General features: G+C 41.1%; 1 protein-coding gene across 1 annotated transcript in view; it reads left to right on the forward strand.

Moving 5' to 3' along the window:
• LOC105564304 (transcriptional coactivator YAP1) overlaps positions 1 to 21541 on the forward strand; it is a 27095-nt gene extending 5554 nt beyond the window's left edge. Inside the window, exons 2-8 of the mRNA XM_012016589.1 lie at positions 3 to 282; positions 16330 to 16538; positions 17024 to 17211; positions 17311 to 17488; positions 17695 to 17754; positions 17821 to 17903; positions 17995 to 21541. Of these exons, the coding sequence (XP_011871979.1) occupies positions 3 to 282; positions 16330 to 16538; positions 17024 to 17211; positions 17311 to 17488; positions 17695 to 17754; positions 17821 to 17903; positions 17995 to 18090 (1094 nt within the window). The 3' untranslated portion in view covers positions 18091 to 21541. The remainder of the gene's footprint in view (positions 1 to 2; positions 283 to 16329; positions 16539 to 17023; positions 17212 to 17310; positions 17489 to 17694; positions 17755 to 17820; positions 17904 to 17994) is intronic.
• Positions 21542 to 22203: the final 662 nt, after the last annotated feature.

Below are 22203 nucleotides of genomic sequence, written 5' to 3' on the forward strand. Positions count from 1 at the left end.
AGCGAACGGCACCGCGAGCGCGATCGCGGCAGCGGCCGCCGTGGCCGCCGCGGCCGGCCTCACCGTCTCGCATCCCCGCGCCCACAGCAGCCCGGCCTCCCTCCAGCAGACGTACGCGTCGGCACAGCAAGCGCCGCAACACGCGCCGCAGCCGCACGCGCGTCACCATCATCATCAGAAGCAGCGCAGCTACGACGTCATCAGCACGGTCGACGACCTGGGCCCGCTGCCGCACGGATGGGAGCAGGCGCGCACCCCCGAGGGCCAGATCTACTTCCTCAAGTAAGCGACTCCCCGCGACTCGCTTCTCTCACACGCGGCTACGCCAAGGGCCCCGCGCGCGAAGCCCTTTTCTTGCGAGCGGAGTAGCGATTGTTGACTCGTATCGAATTGGAGGTGGCGATTGTCCTTTAGCCAATGGGAGCGAAGCGGCCAGCGATTTAATCGACTCTCGTTGGCTAGAAGACAATCGCCAGTCGCGATCCAATCCTTCAGTCAGCGATTGCTAGTCTGATTCGGTCTTTACGCTGATTCTACAATAGACGCGGCAAGTACGCAAGAAATCGGCTTCAACAACCGATTCTGTCGAACCAGCCTTACAGAATGTTCTTGAAGTCGTGTTGTTTAAGGGAAGAGTCGATGCATTCGAACGGACTTTGTATCGGCTCCGTCTACCTGTGTGCACAAAAGTGCGGAAAACGCGTTAATACAAAAGAAAGGGCAGAGTGAGACGAGTGTCTCGACGCTCCGTTTGCCGACCATTCCCTTAACAATAGACTTCATCCCCAGAACGGCGGCAGGTAGCTTTGGGTCACGACAGGTAGGACGTTTTTGTTCTCCTGAGATTAGGTAAATTTCCGGTCGCACTGCTAAGGTCCAGATCATTGGTGCGAGTCATCGAGGATTTTGTCGAAACCTCACGTATCTCAGTGCCGAAATCGTCCTTATCGTCGTGCCTCGTTTCTTCTCTCCGTCCCTCTTTTTTTTTCTCTCGCCGCTCTTCCAAGACCCCCGCCGTTTCTCATCACGCGCGGGAGGGAGAGGGGGGACGGGAAAGAAAGACGCGTCCTCGGTCTGCCCGTTAAGCCTCTCTTCGTTGCTGCCTACGTCCCTTGCCCTCGGAACTAAGCAGGGACGTCGGGGCAGCACTCGGTCATGCGGCGTACATAGCCGGCGTGAATGCACTAATTAGCATATTCGGGTAAATGGACGACGTCGTTAGTGATGCAGGAATTTTAAGAATTTTGGAGAATAAGTGGTGCGAGCACAGCTTGGTACACATTGCAATTCGTCCCACATTTCCTATTGACGGACGAATGGGGGGGAAAAAAGTTTTTAGAAAAAGTAACTTGTGATTAACCGGAGCGTATTTTTTCGTCTCTCTCGTCTTTTGTTTCGTCAAAATTTTTGAATCGCCTTCCTCTTAGCGAAAACGCCTTATTTGTCACTTTTATAAGTTTTCGTATCTTTATGTGTTTTATATTTTAATGTGGCGAGCCTCTCTTTCCTTCGCAACTAAAATTCTTCCAAAGTCGTGTCAAAATCAGGGGTCAACCAAAAGTTCTTTTAGTGCAAAGCCAATCTGAAATATTAAGTGGAAAACAAGAGCTCCACCATCTAGACCTATTCCGAGGCTCACGAGTGATCCTCTTGGGAATATTTCACATCTCGGAAACTATTGTCTCGATTATCTCGATGTCCTTTTCCCTAAGAAGTGGAATTAAGTGTCGAAAATCTGCCGTTAAACGTAACATTGTGAGATGGCGAGATCGCCTGTATCGCACAATGCGATAATCACCGGGGACGATTTGCAAGGACAGGGTCCGAGAAGGAAATCTTTTAGTATAAGTAAGTCGTATACAATAGTCTTTCACGACTTACGTTTTTCCGAGGGGGAAACCGCTGACCAAAATCTTGCACACCGCTCTCTAGAAATGAATTAGTGAAAATTTCACTGATTTTGTCAGTGAACTCATTTTGAGAGAAAGAGTGACGCTGTGCGCGCAAAATGCGGCGTTGCAGTCGCAGTTAAGATGCGACAAGCAATAGACGCGACAAGATTGTACATACAAGATCGAGCATGCAGGAAGCCACACACTTTGGCATAAGAGCATAAGCATATGCATAAAGAAATTGACTGGTCCACAAGCAAATGCATAAGGAAATGAGCCAATCAAATTCCCTCTGCATATGCTTATGCACTTATGCAAAAGTGTGCGCTCCCCGCTTAAGTCAGATGTAAGTCGAACATAAATATATTGACTATATTGTGCACACATACGTTCCTTCTTTATTTAGACTAAGGGTCAGAGCACAAAGTGACATAATAGTTTACGACAAGATGTTACGTAAATTAAGGCAAAAAAAGAAGTGCTCGGAACATAAGTACATCACCATTAATCTCACTTAAATTTCTGCCTTTCTCTACCTAATTTTATTAAGAAACGCTATGGTACGATTGAGCACCACTACGATTTTGGCTTTGTGTTTAGTGACTAGCCACGGATTATCAGTGGTATACTTATCACTATTTGAAATAATAGTTATACACTGATAATCAGTGATTTTTCACTGCTTCAGTTTTAGAGAGTACACAATGCCCACTAATGCCCAGTGGGCATTACTTAATTTTATTATCTTATTTTATCTTATCTGTCTTGTTTCATCTTACTTTTATCTTTATAATGCACAAACTAATGCCTACTCTCTAAAAATCTATCAGTGAATTATCACTGAAAACAGTGAATAGTCACTGATTGACTTTTAGGGAGTAGTAATGCCCAGTGATGCCCAGTAACGCCGCAAATCTGTATGTGGTGTATACGGTGTAGACACCACAACGCCCTCAGCGGCTTCCCCCTCGCGTTTTTCTCTGCCTTGCCTGAAGGCCGAATCAGACTAGCAATTGCAGACGCGGATTGGATTGGGATTGGCGATTGGCGATTGTCCTCTAGCCAATGAGAGTCGATTAATTCGCTGGCTGCTTTGCTCTCGATTTTGCTGGCGATTGTCTTCTAGCCAATGAGGGCAAAGCAGCCAGCGATTTAATCGACTCTCATTTGCTAATGGACAATCGCTATTTCCAATTCAATCCGAGTCTGCAATTGCTAGTCTGGTTTGACCTTTGCGTCTACGACAGTCTTAAGCGTTTACGGATCGTTCTCTGCCATCAGCCGTAGGCTCCTCCGGACGCCTTTGGTGGCATGCCTGGGCCTCCCACCACGCGTCTCTGCTTCCCAACCTGATCCACCTGCACCGCCGTGACTGCCGGGTCCTCACGTGTCACCTGTCGTGGGAAATTCCGTCGTGCCTCGCTCCGCGTCCCTTCCCTATTCCAATAATCCCCCTCTTGCCCACCCAGACTACCCGTGGCCGACACGCCGCTTTGAATCATAGGATTATCTTTACGGGAATCGCCTTATCTCCGAAATTGACGAAACCCTGCGTGAACGCGTCTCCTGTCTTTGGTTGTCTAAAGGTACCCATACACGTTCCGGAAATCCTCTGAGGAAAAACTGTGCAGTCCTGGCCTTCGGGATTGCCTGAACGAACCCTTGCGCACACACGCTCCGGAATAACTTTCAGTTCGCTAGTGAGCAATGGACGCGACGGACGATAGTTTGGCTCTTGTTGGTTTTATATTGGCAAGACAGTGCATTCTGAATAGAAATCGCAAGAAAAAAAGGGGCCGGAAAATATGGTCCAAAGAGTGGCTACAAAAAAGGGGGCAGTTTTCCCACATAAACTTGCTGACAGAATTGAAGGTTGTGCCTACAGATTGGCACAATTACTTGCGGATGGACGAAGCAACTTATTTAAACCTGCTAGCACTAGTTACACTATTAGTTATTAAAAAACAAGATACACTTATGCTTGCTAACGCACGCTTTTAAGACAGAAAACTTTTCGTGTAGTGAAAAAATATCTGATTGACGAAACATTTTATTGCGATAATTGCGGTTTTATTAAGGCTCTTTGCGAATATACTTGCATGATTTCGAACATTCATTAAACAACTGACGGAAAACGCCATACACACTACAATCGGCCTGTACAGTTCGGGACTGCGCAGATATTCAGAATAGTTTTTCGATTAGTATCAGGCCGCCTGAACAGTCCGCCAAGTCTGCGCAGTTTTCTACTACACACGCTCCGGAAATCCCGAAGGCCAGGACTGCACAGTTTTTCCTCAGAGGATTTCCGGAACGTGTATGGGTACCTTTAGGGTATATTCCGTTTCACGCGTGATATGCATGGTGCAACATTTATTATTTAATATTTGGCGAATAACAAAGATAAATGATGCATCATGCGCACCTTAAGATGCGTTTTTTTTTCTGTGTCGGCCGTTAAATTATTCCGAAATAGAGATTCAAACGATAAAACATTTATATGTCTGCATTTCTTTGATATGCACAGATTCCGTATTTGCACATCTCCTTTCAGTTGTTATTATAATTTTATTTTAAAAATACTCCCATGCCAGAAGAGTTGCGTTAAATAGAGACAAAAATGTTCCATAGACAATGGAGACATAAATGCTCTTCTCTCTTGAAATTAATCGGTGGATTATCACTGAAAACATTGAATGGTCGCTGATTTACAATTATAAGTACACCACTGCGATTTTCAGTGGTATACTTATAACTGCAAATCAGTGACTATTCACTGTTCTCAGTGATAATTCACCGATTGGCTTTTAGCGAATTTGCATATTCATAGAAATTGTTTATCTTTGTACTTGATCTTTTACATCATAACTGTAAGATTGTTCTCTCCTCTGGGTATTGTGGCTCTATTCCTTTTAATTAAGGAAAAGTTATTAATTTCAAATTCAGAAAATGCTAGTGTTAAGATTGCAAAGTTTTAGAAAGTATTACGTAATGTATACTCGTTGTTAATTCGTTGTTTTAACTACTAGTAATTTACTTAAAACGACGATTTACAGTTTCAGAAAGTAATCGTCTGCCTTATACGAAGTTTAAACTTTCGCGTACAAATTAAATTGTTTGAACGGTCAGTTTTTCCGCTTCTTGAAAATTTTTCGACATGCTGTACTTTTTTTTCTTGTATCCTGCAGAAACATGTCCAAGATTACCAAGAAAGTCCCTTTACCTGACCCGCTTATTCAGAAAGTTTACCTGGTCGCCCATTTCTGTTGTATCTATGAATGCCACTTCGTTTCTACCCGATATTGGAAAAACTGTAAAAGAACGTGCTTTTTTCAAAGAATACACGCATACTGCGGGCTAATACAGTCTCCGTCGAAGAAAGATAGAAAAGGGGGGGGGGGGCAGAACTTCGTTGTAGCGAAACGATCCGGCGGTATAAAGCGGCGCATCTTTGATCTGTTTGCAAGACGTTACTTTTAATGCCGCTTTTTTCCGTCCCCCTTTTATTTGCTTTTCTGCCGCGAGTCCTGTTGGTTGGATCAAAGTCCATCTTTTCACTTGTAAGATCAGAAAGAAGTTTGGAAATGGATAACGTCGTTGCCACACAACGATGTTATTTATCTTAGATAGTGAAAGCTCATTAACAATGGGTCAGCTTATCGCCGAGATACACGGCAATTTTGGGAAAAGCGAAGCTAATGGACTTAATTATGCGCTGCGTTTTAGCGTGTATCTTTCTTTATCGAAATTTGCCGACACATTATCGCACGGCAGATCGACGAGAAGCGATCGAGCGGCTTGAATGAATCATTTTTAACGAGGACACTCGTTTTCAAATACATCGGACAATGCTATTTCATTGTAAGGACGTTTATCGGCCGTAATCGCAGCTAAAAGTTTTCGCCCACGTTCGACTTTCTTTCCGTACAGCACGACCGTTCCACTACTTCACGACTTTCAGCGCAAATTTTACACACTACACAATTAACGCAGCTCTGCGTCTTAGACGTATACACTAGCACGCTTTGTGAAAAACGAAGATCGGACAATGTTGCCTTTGTGAACGTATCGGCCGAACACGCTTCGAAATATCGTTAGATGGAGAATTTCGGATTACAATTACGCATAAACGGTACGGCTACGTATCCCCTATCTTGTGATATATCAGTAATCAAGCTCCTTAGTCGACATTAACCGGCCAGTGTTTTAATACAGAAAGTTTATTGCGAAAAATATTACCTCAGCCAGGGTTTGAACCTGGACTTCCCTACTTTATAGGCGGGCGTCTCCCTGAGATTATCTATTGCTAGCAACTTAAAGAGATTTCTATGTTGCAATATATAGTTTTTTAGCAAAATACGTAAACAATTTCTACCACAATAGACTAAAATATCCCCGTAGAACACGTGTCGCCCATACCATACGAGTAACTTCGATATTGAACATCGCGACTTTGGTACGGACACGGTTTTTAAAATTGAGCAGGCATATAGGCAACACTATTAATAGCACACGTTCCAAATTTGAAGCAAATACATAGAAAATCGGTTTACCGATCAACGTCCTTAGTAAATTTCGAAAGTAATTTTTTTAAACAAATATACACGCCGCGTAAATTATCGCTAGAACGCTATCGGAAAGTGCATTATTGAAATTCTATCGGAGAGCCGATTGTTGGAAAACAATTGATTTGCATAGAGGAAATGAGAAGGTTCTTCGGTGCGCAGGTTACGTCAGTGCTCTACCGCATGTTACGCCATCAGTTTTTCCTGCACTAATTTACGCGAATTTATGCTCGGATTGAAAGTGCTCCTCCCCCGCTCCCCTCCTCATTGCGGGACGTGGAACACAAAGGCGCGCGAAAGGAAGGAAGTGGCTTATCGCAATTTTAATGGCCGACGATTAATTATTTATTTCCCTATCGACGATCGTTGTCGATATCGTGCATCCACACTTGCCCTTATCGGGAACACTTACGTGCATCGAGGCTTTTCGCACCGTGTTGAATTACGACGTCGGAAGAGCGAGAAGTCACGCGTAATTTTTGTTTACAGTGTACGTCAAAGTGAACTGCTCTTTTGGATCTGTGGGGCTTGAATTTTTTCCGCGGGAGAAACGTACGCGCGAGGTCTGCTCTTACGGAACAGTTGCAAGTAACCGATTGGTTACCGCATGGTTTTTAGTCAATCGACTCGTAACTTTTCCGTAAAGGCCAGGAGTGCACAGTTTTTCCTCTCAGAGGATTTCCGAAATGTGTATGGATACCTTAAGGATAGAATTTGCGCGTACATTTCTCCCGCGAACGAATTGAAAAATCTAGTCCCAGAAAGAGAGCGTGATCTCTCTTCTTTCTTCATTCCTCCGCTCTTTAAAAGTCAATCGGTGGATTATCATTGAACACAGTAAATATTCATTGATTCGCAATTATAAGTGTAGCACTGAATAATTCAGTGCTATACTTATAATTGTTTTCAATAATAATGCACTGATTGACTTTTAGAGAGCACGTCAAAGTTCAGATTTTCTCGAGTCAAACGCGCACTCCAGTTTTTTTTTTATACGGAACGTTAGCGAATTTTGCGGAAGCGGAGTGTAGAGCTCGGTTTTTTTTTCGGTAGGCGTAATACGAGGCGCAGCGAGCGTGAGCTCGTCGGTAAAGCGCGATGCAAGGTGCAGCGAAGCGAGCTGCACGCTCGCTGCATTACGCGATAATGACCACCGCGGGAAGACCGTCTCTTTTCGTTCTCCCCAACAATGCAGCAATATCTATCGCGTAAACGACAGTGATATTATTAAATTTTAACGCGTTTTGAGGCCCCCGTCATATTTCGTTACATATTCCCGTGGAAAATTTCTGTCGGGTTGTCCGCTCTTGCTTCCTTTTCCACCTCTTTTCTCCGTCCTTTTCCTTTTATTCTGTTTCAGTTGCGTTATATATTTCTCGCTAATCTTAATTGGCGCTTTAGCTATTCGCTTTTATATTTCTCCCTGATGCATCTAATCAGGTCTAGAGTATTACTGTGATATTTGTACCTTCAGTAGTTTATATTAGAATTAGAATTAGCTTTATTGCTCACCTTAGGGTCACAATCTCTTACAATCTTACTTATGCCTAAACTTATTCTAACTTATTCTAACTTAAGTCTAACTTATCCTACCTATCTTACATTTTTACATTTTTTACATTTTACCATTTTAACACGTACACACACACATACACGTCTCTCTTTCAGTACTTTATATAAAGTGCTGTTATATTACTCTAGATCTTTGATATTGAAGTTGAATCAGTCCCGTCAGTGCAGATCGAAAAAAAAACAATACGAACGGAAAGATGATACTTAGTAATGTAAATGGGGTAAAAATACGTATGCGCATATTAATTTTTCTGCAACAAATGCATCTGTTCTGAAAATCATTGAGAAGCACGAGTGTTTCTTCGGTCCCGTCCACTCTCGAAAAGTCAATTAGTGCATTATCACTGAAATCAATTATATGTGTAGCACTGAATAATTCAGTGACTCAATGAATATTCGCTGTTTTCAGCGATAACCCACTGATTGTTTTCTAGATTGTAGGAAACGACATTTAATCATTATTTAAAAATACACTAATACCAATAATTGTTTCCAAATTGCATTCCTACAAAAGGCTCCTTTTCCAAAAATTGACACTTTCACATTACTTATTAAGAGCTTTAATTTACGCTTTTTTTTAAATCTCTAAACATCGGGTTGTACAAGTTTCTTCCGTACTGGGAGATTTTTCCGTGAACAACTTACTCACTGGCTCGCCTTTCTTCATTCTTCCTTTCCACGCACGTTTGTCCAATTACCGTCGACCGTTCCAAGCTTTTGGATCTTGTCCAGCGCCGGGGCTTATGAGAATCTAATTTACATAATAGAAACGTGATTTCAGCCGCGAATGTGCCGAGCGTTTGCCGGATGATTTCGGACCCGCACGCCGTCACCGCGCTGCGTATCCGTGCGTCCTTATTAGAGGAAGCACCTCGTGTGTTTTGAACCCTTTGTTTACCGCATTTTTGAAGCTGCCGAAAAAGAGCGGGTATCCGACTGTCTTAATAAAAACTCGATGCTCCATTTCGGTGCCACTTGCGTCCCGAATGCGCGAAGAAAACACCTTTCTTTCGTATTACGTGTCCGCACAAACAATTCAACTTCTTCATATTCCCCTCGAAATTCGCGCGACAAACGCCTCGCGAAAATCGCATAGTGTCCGTCGAGAACGATTTGCAGGTCGCTGCGAGGAAATCTGTTCTGAAATGTTTTAATGTATGCTCTACGAAAAGAAAACGCGCTGGGCGGATAAAAATGTGTTCGACGTACCGCGTCAGGGAAAAGAAAATATTCTACGCGTGTGTCAACATATTCGAGACTATTTGAAATGTGAATTTTGAGTTCAAAGTCCGTGCGCTCGTGTCGCATTCGTTAAACGGAAAATTAACACTAAACAATTGCACATTCCGAACGTAAAAGCAATAACACTTTTCATGCGGAGTAAATCGAAATCTTTTCACAGTGGTTTTTATTAACGTCAATTATTTACTCAACCATCTATATTTATCTTTTCCATTAGTAATGTGGCGTTCAAGTCTCAATGATATCTACAATAAATAATACGTTAAATTGCGATGAAAATGAGTGAAGTTGGACCTCAAACACTGATATATGAATATAACATCTTTTGATATATTCGTATATGACCTAAGTATTGGGGAATTTAAACGCGAGATAGCAATTACTTATTGCAATTTTAACACGTCGTAATTAAATGCACATCTTTTTATATATCTTACTGCCTCAACGATGCCTCGGGTTGAAATAGTATTTAATTTTAGGAGTCTCGTCTTTTTTATCAAAAAATACGTGTCTTTTTTATCTCGAGCGATTTACGTGGGATGTTTATCGGAGGTTTCCTTCTCGACCGTTTTACTGGACATAGGTGAGACAATGGTTCTTGATTAGCGCTCGGGCGCGTTCTTATCGCGATGCTCGTCTTTCGTCAGACAGGAGACGCAAGCGTTCGTTCAAGGTTTCCGACGTTTGCGCCGATTTACGAAGCAGTTACGTTCGAGTCACGTCTTATCGGTGTGGAATACGCAATACCTCGGTCGGTCGATTGTTCAGGAGAGCTCGGAAAATAACGGACTGATTAAGGAAAGACATTTTGCATTTATCTTGGCGTGCGAACTGTTGGAAACGTTTTAAAACCGATATTGCCCGAGAACGGAATCCATTTCAAGTAGCACCATTAGCCGTGGAATCATGCTCTGACCTTCGCGAAAATGGACAATTCGTCAGGGATGAATAATGTGCTTCATAAATCAGAGGAGCGTTCAGTTACCCGGTTCAGTTACGTTTCCTTATGTTGTTTGGTGAAAGTTGTACGACATCAGACCTGTTGCAAGGTCGAGTCGACCGGCAACTGGACACACATCTTTTGTTATCTCCTGTGCATCCGTACTTTTGCTTGCGACGCGACGGCGTGAAGCGTAAAATCGCGCTGCAAAAGGAGACTTTTGGCGATTGTTTCGTACATACACCAGAGTGAACACTCGGCGTCATGAATGCTATTACACCTGAAAACAGCCGTTAAGTTCGATATATTCCGATAGAAAAATTCATTTTATTAAAACAAATTTTCCCGAGGGGGAAACCGCTGAGGGCATTGTGGTATACAGATGTGCGGCATTACTGGGCATTACTAGGCATTTTTTGGGCATTAGGCCTTGCTGAGGCATTATAAAGATAAAATAAAGTAGAATAAGATAAAGTAAAATAAGTTAAAACAAGATAAATAAGATAAAGTAATGCCCACTGAGCATTAGTGTACAAGATTTTGGTCAACGGGTTTCCCCTCGAATTTTCCTATTGGATATCTTGAGCGTCTTTTTTCCGGTGTAAAGGCATTCGTGACGCTGAGTGTACACTCTGGTACACTTTGGTATATGTACCAAAAATCACCTAAAGAAGTGCGAGATAAGATACATTAACAACCAGCTGTTCGGCAAAACATAGCGAAATGTTGAGATGAGGAAGAAGAAAGAAGTACAAACTGGTATTAATAATCCAAATATGTGAATTTTTTTCGCAAAAAGTATTTGATTTTGCAAACTTTTCGATCCTGTGGAATGGAAAACGCATATGATTGGGACAAATCGTTAGTGCCTTCGAAATAAGGTGACTTTCTCGAAGGACGATGGACAAATCCGGGTTAAATAGTGTTCTCATCAGACTATTGGCCGGTATTCATAGTCGATTTTTATTTCAAAATCATCTTAAGTGTTGTCTTAAGAGGCTTTTACGGTTCTGTGATTGGTTAAAAACACATTAAGAGTATACTTAAGATGAACTTAAATATAAGAACGGACTATGAATACCGGCCTATGAATTGTTTTTATCAGTTCGGAGACAATTCTTTGTCGACAAGAAGATATTCGAATGACAATGGAGTTTTCGAGAATTTACTATTGACGGCACCGTGACGCGCCATCGTTGGCAGAGACGACATCGTCGCGCCGCGCTGCACCGAGGCTAAAGACCCCGACACACCTGTACGCGAGAGAGCTTAGACGACAAATGCGAATGCCAGATACGAGGACAGATCGCCGGGAGTACAGGGCGAACGTATCGAAAGTTCAAGGCGACTTGAGCAACGCGCGTTGCGTGAAATTTGCTCAACGTATGGAGGAACGGACAAAAACGTTCTACCTCTCTGGCTGTAAACGCCACATTTTTACAAATACGTTTGCAACATTTGCAACACAAATTCAAGAGAGAGAGAGAGAGAGAGAGAGAGAGATTTGATACTATATCACTTGAAAAGGACCACAAACCATGGTCGAAACGTTGTGACTTTTAAACATAAAAATTGCCAGACATGGTCAAGTTATCTTTGAGGTCTTTTGAAAATAATGTACCTATGCATTTTTTATTTCTTTATATTTCCCATGAAATTGGGATGTATAAACTCGGATTGTTTTAAAAATATACCGTTTGTTAAAATCCGTAATGGCGGTCCTGAAAGATTGGGCGTTGATTGTTAATAGGACAATAGAGGAATGTCGCGGATATATCGCGTTTGTGAGAAATGCTTTTATTACAACACTAATCAAGCAAGCACTTAACTCGACGATCTCCACGTGCAGCTCGTTTATTATCATCCTCCCATAAGGATCCCATTAACTAAAAGCGTTAAGTTCCCCAACACGCGTTACTCATTTTCGTGAACGTAAGGCCGCGCGGCATCAGCGATTTCACGCGCAGATAAACGGGGAAATAGTTATCCGGCGTATCCGAATGGTGTCGCGATGCTTTTATCGCTAAATTTTACGTACCGTGTGCTTCCGAGTAGCACCATAAATATCGCGTGCGACATCTTAATCGTATCGCGCGTGTTGTTCCGTTAATCCTAATCTTGGCGATGTATCCTACGAGATGAATCTCGCTAACTCGCAATTCGCAATTAAAATATTTTTAAGCGGGAGATTCATATGTATTACGGTATACGGCCATTTTATCATAAAATTTATTTCCCTTGTGTGTGAAACGATTTCTTATAAATCTCTGTCTGAAAATTATCTTGATTATTTTTTTTATCTTGTTTTTTTTAGTATGAAATACTTTTCATTTTTCTTAAAAGATCGCTTTGTTTTCGAATCTTCCGCACTTCCTTTAATTTTCGTCTTTTTGTAACAATTTAACGTTTATTTAAAAAGAGGAGCAACAAATTAAACTCCTGTGACACGCAAGCTTTACACACACACAAATTCGACACGTTGCGTTGGTACAAATTGAAACGATATTTCATCAAGCATATCTTGTAGGACTTATCTTACGTCGCTTTCAAAATAAACGTTCGATTAATCTATCATTGTCGTTGAAGATTAAATTGTCCGAAACTAATTAGTGTCAATACAATTCGTAGTCGATATAAGTAATCTGTTTTCATGAGGCATCTCCAATTCTCTGACTGTACTTTTCTATCCGTAATCTGCTCGTACTTACATTTAACTTCCTTCTAGCATTGCGCAAACAAAAATGTAAATGCAAAACATCCGACGCTGCGATTATGAGACTCGCTCGTTAATAATTTTCAATAATTGCCTGCTTACCGAAGCGTTTCTGAGAGCGATCGCCCATAGAAATGAGTGTTAGCTATTGTGAGTTTAAATCCTTGGAACAAGCCCAGATTTGTGCATCGTGAGAGCCTTCGTGTAAAAGGATTTTTAATTTTACGAAGGATTTAGACAGATGTATCAGGGGCCGCCCAATAAACACGACGAATGTCCCAAACAAGCTGGTACCTGATGTCGGCGGCTGTTCGTACAAAAGCTGGGGTCAACGGCAGCGAAGTATCGTTAGAACATTAGAGTTTCGGCTCTAGGGAGCCGAGATCGGTGACCTTTACTCACGGGAGGCTAAAGGGGGTGAGCCCGGGGGTATTTTTATGATAAGGGGGGTGAGAGGTGGGCAGACGGCAGGGTGCGAGGAGTCTGCGAGAGCCGGGCGGGAACCGGCGAAGGAGAGCAGAGAGCAACGGTGAGCGCCGATACGAGAGTGTCTATTTACGAGTTGTCCGGCGCCGTGATGTCCGGAGTAAAAATACACCGCGTAGAGTCCGTATGTCGTGCGCGCGCGCACCACACCAGACCCTCTTATAATTCTCTAACGCGCCAGCGCTCTCGGCTCTCTCGGCTCTCGGTTGCTCGACGCTCCTCCCCGCCTCCCCCCGCCGCCGCCGCTCTCATCCCCTCCACGGCGCTCGTAGCGGCCCGTAACGACCGTGGGGGGGGGGACGGCGCGGCGCAATTCCGCTCCTCTTATTGGACGGCGGCCAACCGAGAGCGGCGGAAAGCGACGGAGAACCGCGCTCGTAGCGGCACGGTCGGACCGGGGTGCGCCGCGCAATTGCGCCGTCGTTGGACAGGGTGTTTCGCTATTTGTTGAACATTTGCAGTTTCTAGAGAACAATCAAGGTTCGCGATCGCCAAATTCGGCATTATGAACGGGATTTCGGTACTTTATACTGAATAGTATGAGAGAGACGCGGGAATAAAAGGGTACGCACTTTTTTTTATAAAATAAATTTTCATAAAAAGAAAGACAATGATTAGAATGGACGAAGAACCGGGAGCTCCGACATTTTTGTTGAAGAAACTTGACTCTGTCCAACTTCGGTCTTATTTATTCTAAAAGTAACGCCAAGTCGTACCATCCAGATAATTGCGATCTGATTAACGAATCGATCTGAACGAGCGCGTCGGGCCGGACGTGCTGTTTACAAACGCGTGCCCGTTGCAAGGCAGGTACGCGTCACGCCAGGTACGTCTGTGGCCCGGCGTGTAGGTGCAGAAATATAATCGCGCGATGACGTCACAGGCGCGTGCTGTGCAAAACAGACTTCCTTCGCCGTTGTCCGAACTGTGGCACGGCGAAATCCGCCGTTTCGGCATTGCTACGGGCGGAGACGCGCTCATTCGCTCTCGCCTCGTCCCGAAGACCAGTGGAAATGCAGAAAATAGTCAGCTTCGTTTAAACGGATAAAACAAACGATAAAAAAGTATGAAATCGGGAATACAAGAGCAAGACTTATTTGCTTAAGAATGGAATGATACGTTATCAACGTTAACGGTCTGGAAGTAAAGCCACTTGCCTCGAATCGGGGCTGCTGTAAGATACCCGCTGATCGAAAGATACGCGAGATACTGCGCGAATAATTATTAATAAACTGCTTCTATTTGAAAATAATAATATATCTCTGACACACATATTCTGCCTTTGTAATAAACTTTAAGGTGATCGAACTCGGCGACCTCTCGTGGCGTAACTTTACTTATTTAATATAATAAGTTCCGTAGTTTGTGCAAAACGTTTAGCATCCACCCTTGGGAAAACACGAGAGAATATTCCCGTACCGTTAGAAATGAGCTTAGAAGCCTGTGTAAAAGGAAACGTCTGTTTGAAAATATGCGTATGTGCGAAACGACGTAAAGTCGACGAAAAAAATAGTTTTTTTATCTTCTAAACTCAGCGTTTTTCCTACAAAAATGTTCTACTGCGCAGTCCGCGCCCTATCCTGGTATTTTGTGCATAAAGGCCCAGCAGTAATAAAATTTACGAGCGTAGAAACTATATTTGACTCTGTCGGTAACAAAACGCGTTTAGCATCACCTTAAACAAATGAGAATTGACTGTTTGCCGCTCGGTGTACGCGAATATCTGCCCGACTCCGCAATGAAGCGCGTATAAAAGGCTGATCTCACTTTCAATTCACTCCAGAGCGTGTACGATATTCGTGGGAATTATCGCGAGCCGTTCCCCGTGTAATAAAAGATCGGCAAGATTGAAAGATCGCCTTTATTTCGGGCGTTATAAACCTACGCTCTAGCCCACGTCGCCTGCTGCTTCGCCTCGGTCTTTTGAATGGGAGTATTTTTAGCACGCGCCTACTATATGTGGATAACTGTACGCGCCGCGCCGCGTATTCAGTTTCCGCGGATCGAGCGGGCCTGAGCCGAGCATTAAAGCGTTCGATGCGACATCGAACGGAAGCCAAATTTCGCGCGATCGCATCCTGACGCGCGGGGACACAATTCGCCGCGATAAATATATTTTCACCTGGACCTTCTCGTTCATCTCGCATCGGCGTTAGTTTTAATAAATCGTCGGTTTTGCAAACGTGAAATCACGCAGGAGGAAAATTCTTGAACGGACTGTTGGAACAAATTGTGTATCTTATATGATGATACACCATACTTTTTTGTAGCAAAATTCAAGAAGAAATTGTATCATAAATTATACATTGATGATGCGTACCGGATGACGAAGCTTTATCTAATGTATACATTTATATCTTCCGATTTTGTGTCATTATATCTATAAGTTAACGAAAGGAGAGTTTGCTTATTAAATTGAGACTATATCTAATTATCTAATTAAGTTATTTTAAATTAAAATAATAATAAATTAAAATCTAATTAAGTTAACGATACTTTCGTATTTGTCTAGGTCTTCTTTACTTTAGAACTTATCATATTTATTTGTTCGCTTATAACGACTTTATATTGACGAAATGCTTCGGAGAAAAACTGAGCAAACTGAGAGGTCATGGAATCGAATTTCCTACAAACGTCCATATAAATTTCGAATACCAGTTATACAAAGAGTTAACTGCCAATCGGAGATTGATTCGTCTCTGTCTCTTCCTAGATAATAATATAGGGAAACAAAATAGTCGGAGTCTATTAAAACGTCTGGTTGATTTGGCCGAGGTTTGTAAAACTGGCCTTAAATTTCATTTGAAATCCAAATCCTTGTTGCTACACGAGATTGAGAATCTTGATCTCGCCATAAATCTCCTCAGTCCACCTGTCCTTTTACGCATTATTCCGCTGACGTCGGCACTTCTTTTCCAGCCACGTGACACGCACCACGACATGGGAGGACCCGCGGAAAACGGCCGCAGCCGCGAACGTGGCCGCGGTAGCCGCGGCAGTAGAGAGCAGCAAATCCACCCCACTCGGTCCGCTGCCCGATGGATGGGAACAGGCGCGCACAGCCGAGGGCGAAATCTATTTTATCAATCATCAGTCTCGCACCACATCCTGGTTCGATCCGCGAATCCGTAAGTATTGAATATGAAATCCCTGCTTCCCCTAAATGTCGCAAATATAGACTAGAATGAAGATCTCATTCCGAATTTAAACTATTTATTCAAGAATTAAAGGATCTCTCGTTGTTCACTGTTTGATCATCGAACCGGATCGGTACGATTTAAATCTTTCTGCTGCTTTGCCTCTTTCGTTATTACGCGTTATCGTCACCCTTCCGGAGGCCAGAAATTTAATTTTTCCTCTACTTTCTGATTTATTTCAATAAGTATTTGGAGTACTTTAAATGTAATTAAATTCTGGACGTGTTAAATTTCAGAGTTACCGAATAGAAATCGAAAAAGTAATAGCACTAGATACTATTAAAGCTCGACAATTTTACAGGAGTAAAATTAAAAAACCTTTTCTAACTAGCCACAATTATTTTTATCAACACTTCTCGACCGTAGATCAATGTTGATATCTTATTGTACATTCATATAAGAAATCGTTCCCTCAGCGGTGCATCTCCAAAGATCTCCGACGTCCAACGCGATGCTACCGCAGGCCTGGCAGCTTCAACAAACCACAGGCAGCATCCAAAGCAACCAGAGTCTGCAGGCAGCCTGCCAGCAGAAGATTCGCCTTCATTCGTTACAGATGGAACGTGAACGTCTGAAACTGCGGCAGCAGGAAATCATACGCCAGGTTAGCATCGTGACTCGTTCGCGCCTTGATCTGGAGACTTGATCGCGTGACATTTGCAATCAGTTCTTATGTTCACGCGTCTTTCCCGTTCCGTTGCAGCAAGAGTTGATGCGGCCGAGCACCACGGATGCCCCCATGGATCCGTTCCTGTCGAGTATTAACGAGCAACATGCGCGCCAAGAGAGTGCTGACAGCGGCCTAGGACTCGGCTCAGCATATTCCCTGCCTCAGACCTCCGACGACTTCAACATGGACGAAAACATGGACGGCACGAGCGGTAAGAGCGACCCGTTCGAAATTGTCGAATCTTTCGGAGCATCAAGTCCTTTTTTTTGCGCAACATTTTCAAAATCCATCGCCACCATCACGCTTATGAGTCTCTAGGCTAAAGAGAATGTTATTCGCTTGCTTTGCTGTGCCGTCAATTTTTAAGTAAATTTTTGATTTATGAATAATTGTTTTGCGCAATTGTTCCGATTGCAGAAAGGCACTGTGCGTTGAATGATCTTACGAAACGATTATACCGAAGCCATAAATACATAAGTACGTATTTAACACAATATCACATTTGGTTTAGTCATACTTTGAATTCGACGAATTCTTTTTCAGACGGGGGTGCGCCGATGGATACGCCGGAGCTCTCCTTGAGTGACAATATCGATTCGACAGACGATCTCCTGCCATCACTTCAGGTAAGTTTTCCGATATGTTTTGATAATTGCAAGTCTAGTTAAAATCTGTTGAATGCAATTTCTTTTATATCCACAACTGTTGTTGTTTCAGCTGAACGAGGAGTTCAGCACCGATATTTTGGACGACGTGCAGTCACTCATAAATCCTAACCCAACCAAGCCGGAGAACGTGCTGACTTGGCTATAGGGTTAGAAGTGAAACTGCGGCGGATGTCGACCTATTTAAAAGGATAGGTATTCAGGTTTTTGAAGTGGAAACTTTATCCGAATCTAGATATTAACCTGAATTAATCGCATCATTGAACATCGTTTTCTATATCTTTAATCAATATGTTCTTATTTCTTCACAATTCACAATTTTTTACTGTGGGTTAGACTGTACTAGAAGGATAGAGTTAAGTTTCTACTTCCAACCTAAACACCTATTTTTTTATTGTTTCTTTCTATTTAGAGTTTTGCGGGAAGATGCGTTACCACGATAACAAGGATATACATATCGTTAAAATATATTTTTATTTCAAACTTCATATAACGAGCGAGATGATGAAATCGGGAAGTAAACCTAGACTTTTTGCTTGGCGTAACGGTTTTATTGTTAAATTATCTCAGACATTTTAAAATACCATACTTCAAGAAATTAAATGTATGTTTATATGCGAATATAAACATACTTGTAAATGTAAGTTTATATCTTGAAATATTTTGGGACAACTTAATGAATAAACTCGTCTGATGTCCAATGAAAGATTATTCTGATATTCCATGTGTTATAAGAATATTCGAATGGAAAAATATATTTTCTGATGAAACAGTCAAATCAAAGACAGAATCAATGAAATTTTGTAATATATCGTGGTACCACATTTCCCTTGTGTAAATTTAAATAGAGAGATGTTTATACTTTATTATATACCGCCTGAAGAAAAGAAAGAAAGAAGGTAGAAGTGAAAGACTACATACGAACTTTAAATGCCAACATCTAGTCCTTCATTTCCCCTTTATTTCTTTCTTCGTTAAACAATATTATATTTTATATATGCAACGAAAATTTCTATTCCGTATTCATATTCGTTGAACTTGACGATCGCGTTTTGTCAGATTATCGATTTTTGTTGCATATGATGGTATCAAGAGATCATATATTTATGCTCCCAATTCGTAATTGTATCCTGCTATGGTTTTTGCCCGCAGAATGCAGTTTTGTTGTAAAAACTAATATAGAGAAACAACGAGAGAGTGGATCATAGAAAATTTCAAACAAATTTCAAAGCTCGTGTTACGAAGATGTTTTATCATTTTGGCATTTTCTAACGCGAGTCACTTTGTTGCATGTTTTCACGCGAGAATAATTTGGTGCTATTTTTATCTTGGGTGCATGTAATTGAAAACTGTTATTATTATAAATGTTGTCAGTTATAGCAGGTTATTATTCGCTATAATTACTATTTGTTATAATTGGTTCTTTAATTCTTGATACTAATTATATTATAGGCTTCTATGATGATGATCATGTGGAACGACAATATAGACACTGCAATGTTTTATGAGTGACCAAGTTCGTCATATTGCTATCTCGAAGATCGTCGAGGTTCGAAGTTACGGATTAATATAATGTTTACTGGACGAAGATCGAAGAGTTTTTAATACAGCATATTTACAGACATTTATCCATATTTCGAATATGACATACGGAATTGTACAATGTTTAAATCGCGGGATATATACATATATACATATGTATGTATTGAAAACCTGTGTCGTCTGCGATCCCGTTTGTAGTGTAATTTTTTACGAACGATATGCTTGAAAACAGAGTGCCTTGTCTTTATAATCAATTAATGTGACAACTTTACTCATCGTTTTTTGCTGCATTAACCGTCCATATAAAACATTATGTGAATGTAGTTATTAAAAGTGAGCGTCATTTTAGACCTCTGGCTGAATATTTCTGCCGTGGATAAATGCAAAACGAGAATATATATATATTTTTTTTATATGTAAAGTCTATATACTCTTGTTACAAATTGCAATTATATTGATATTTTTCGAGAAACGCTGTTAGATTGTAAACTTCTTTCACATACGTTTTATACTATCATACAATTATATAATGGAGTTTGCCAGAACGAGAAGACTACCTGGCGTTTACAGATTTATCTATATATGTATCTTTTATCTATAAGAATTTTCGCCCTTCATATCTAGCGATGGGTACAGGCGTGATGTGAAAGAGAGAAGGCCGCTAACATTAAATTTTTCGTTATCGTAGATTAACTCACGGCCTATTTATCATCGAAATAACGTTTCTGGTAAAAAAACAAGATAACGTGTTTATACAATTAGTGGGCAGCTAAGACTATATAGGAAGAGATTTGCGTGACTATTTCCATTATTTAACAAGTGATAATATCTATCTTGATCGATTTCGTAATGAAAAGTGATGTAATTGAGTAATAAATATTTAAATGCATAAACAATGGATTTTACGTAAACAATAGGAAAGATATACGAAAGTCCATTGGATATGAATATTCATAGTAAATTAATATTTGTATTACTTTAATATTGGCGCACTTGCTATGAGATCGAACTAGTCACGTAAACTTTTCACTCTTTTGTATAGTAAGGACGTCAGCAATCTTATCATGTAAAACTTTTTGTAATATCGGTTCTCCCGCCTTTTCCGTAATCGGGAAAAGCCTCGGAGAAACGAAGAAAATTTGCGTTTCGTTATTCGCACGCTCCTACGTTGATGTCTCTTTCATTCAACTGGTTGACCGTGCGAATGTCGAATCTTCGACTACTAGATTTTTTTCTTTTCTTTTAAATTAGTAAAAGGAATGAGTGATCGTGTAAACGTCGATATTTGTATCATTCGCTGTATTTTTGATGCCAATACTCTGGAAGACGGGACGTCGCGCGTTGAGCACAATGTGAGAACGTGATCTTTCTTATTTTACGTATACAAATTCGATCATCCCACGATTGATTGTATTCGAGACATTTTTAATGCCGTTTTTAACAGCCGGATTAAGGATACGCGTTTTGAGTTTTATTCAGTTTTGAGTTTCTCTTTTTTATTCGCTTCATCCTATTTATTCAGCTACTTGTTAGTTTTGTTTTATTCGAATTCGCTGTGCTTCATGATTTACGGCGACGTCCCTTCCCCGATCGACGTTACCGTCGAAATTGGTAAGCGTTTCTCTGCGTTACGAGGGTCGATCCGACCGACAGTCTTCCAGGATGCAAATCAAGCGCGTTTAATGTATTATTTTAATTGCAATTTAACGATTAATATTTACCATATTGTATCTTGCTTTTAGTCTAAACTCAGTGTAGATTACATTTTGGGGAGCGTTGAGACACGGAAACTTACATAAGTGCCTTCACATTTTCTACACGAAAATACAAGTTCCGCGATATATCTGCGCTGATGCGTAAAGATAGATCTTAGATCGAAAACCCCGCTTAAGTTGCGCATTCGCCTCAATAATAACTGAGATTATACACAAAAGCAATTAGTTGTTTAATATCAGTATTTAAATATGCTCAGTGACAGCAATAATTTGTGAAATACATTTTTATATCGATAACAAGTGCCTTAGTAATAACGATAACAATAAACATTATTTACTTAAGTATCGACATTTTTGTCCTCCCATCTGTTGTCTGCCATCATCTCTACTCCTGTTCTTAAAGCAGAACGTTACTGCTCATGTTCACACGAGATTTACGCGGGATTACAAGTACAATCGAGGGCGGAAAATTTTGTAAAAAATTTGTACTGTATATAAAATTTATTTTACTGGTATTTGTGAGAAAAATATGTTATGGTATTTTTCACTAAAGATGTAACTATTATAGTTACAGTTACCAATTCTAAAAAGTAACGCGTTACAGTTGCAGTTACTCAAAAAGTATCGATGAGTAAATATTACAATATAATTAAGCACGGATAAGATTAATTGATATTTTATAATTCTTCAATTAAACGTATCGCGATGAAATTCGACTCAAAGTTCTGCATTCTGGCCAACATTCGTATGATTCCGTTAATAAAAGTAAAATTTCATTAAGATTATACATTTTCGTTAATAAACGAAAAACTTGAAAATTACACATTTTAATCTCGACACCGTACAATAAACACAATTGAGTTAACGATTAATCGAGACACAATCGTCTGAAAATAATTAAAACTTCAATGTCGCACGTGTATTTTCATTTATAAATTTTGTAAAAAATATATAAACCAGTAGTATTAATAAATCACACCAATGCTAGTTAAAGCACTCGATGC

The sequence above is a fragment of the Vollenhovia emeryi genome, unplaced genomic scaffold (genome assembly GCF_000949405.1).
Source record: "Vollenhovia emeryi isolate VEMERY1.0 unplaced genomic scaffold, V.emery_V1.0 DF939167.1, whole genome shotgun sequence".
Lineage (NCBI taxonomy): Eukaryota > Metazoa > Arthropoda > Insecta > Hymenoptera > Formicidae > Vollenhovia > Vollenhovia emeryi.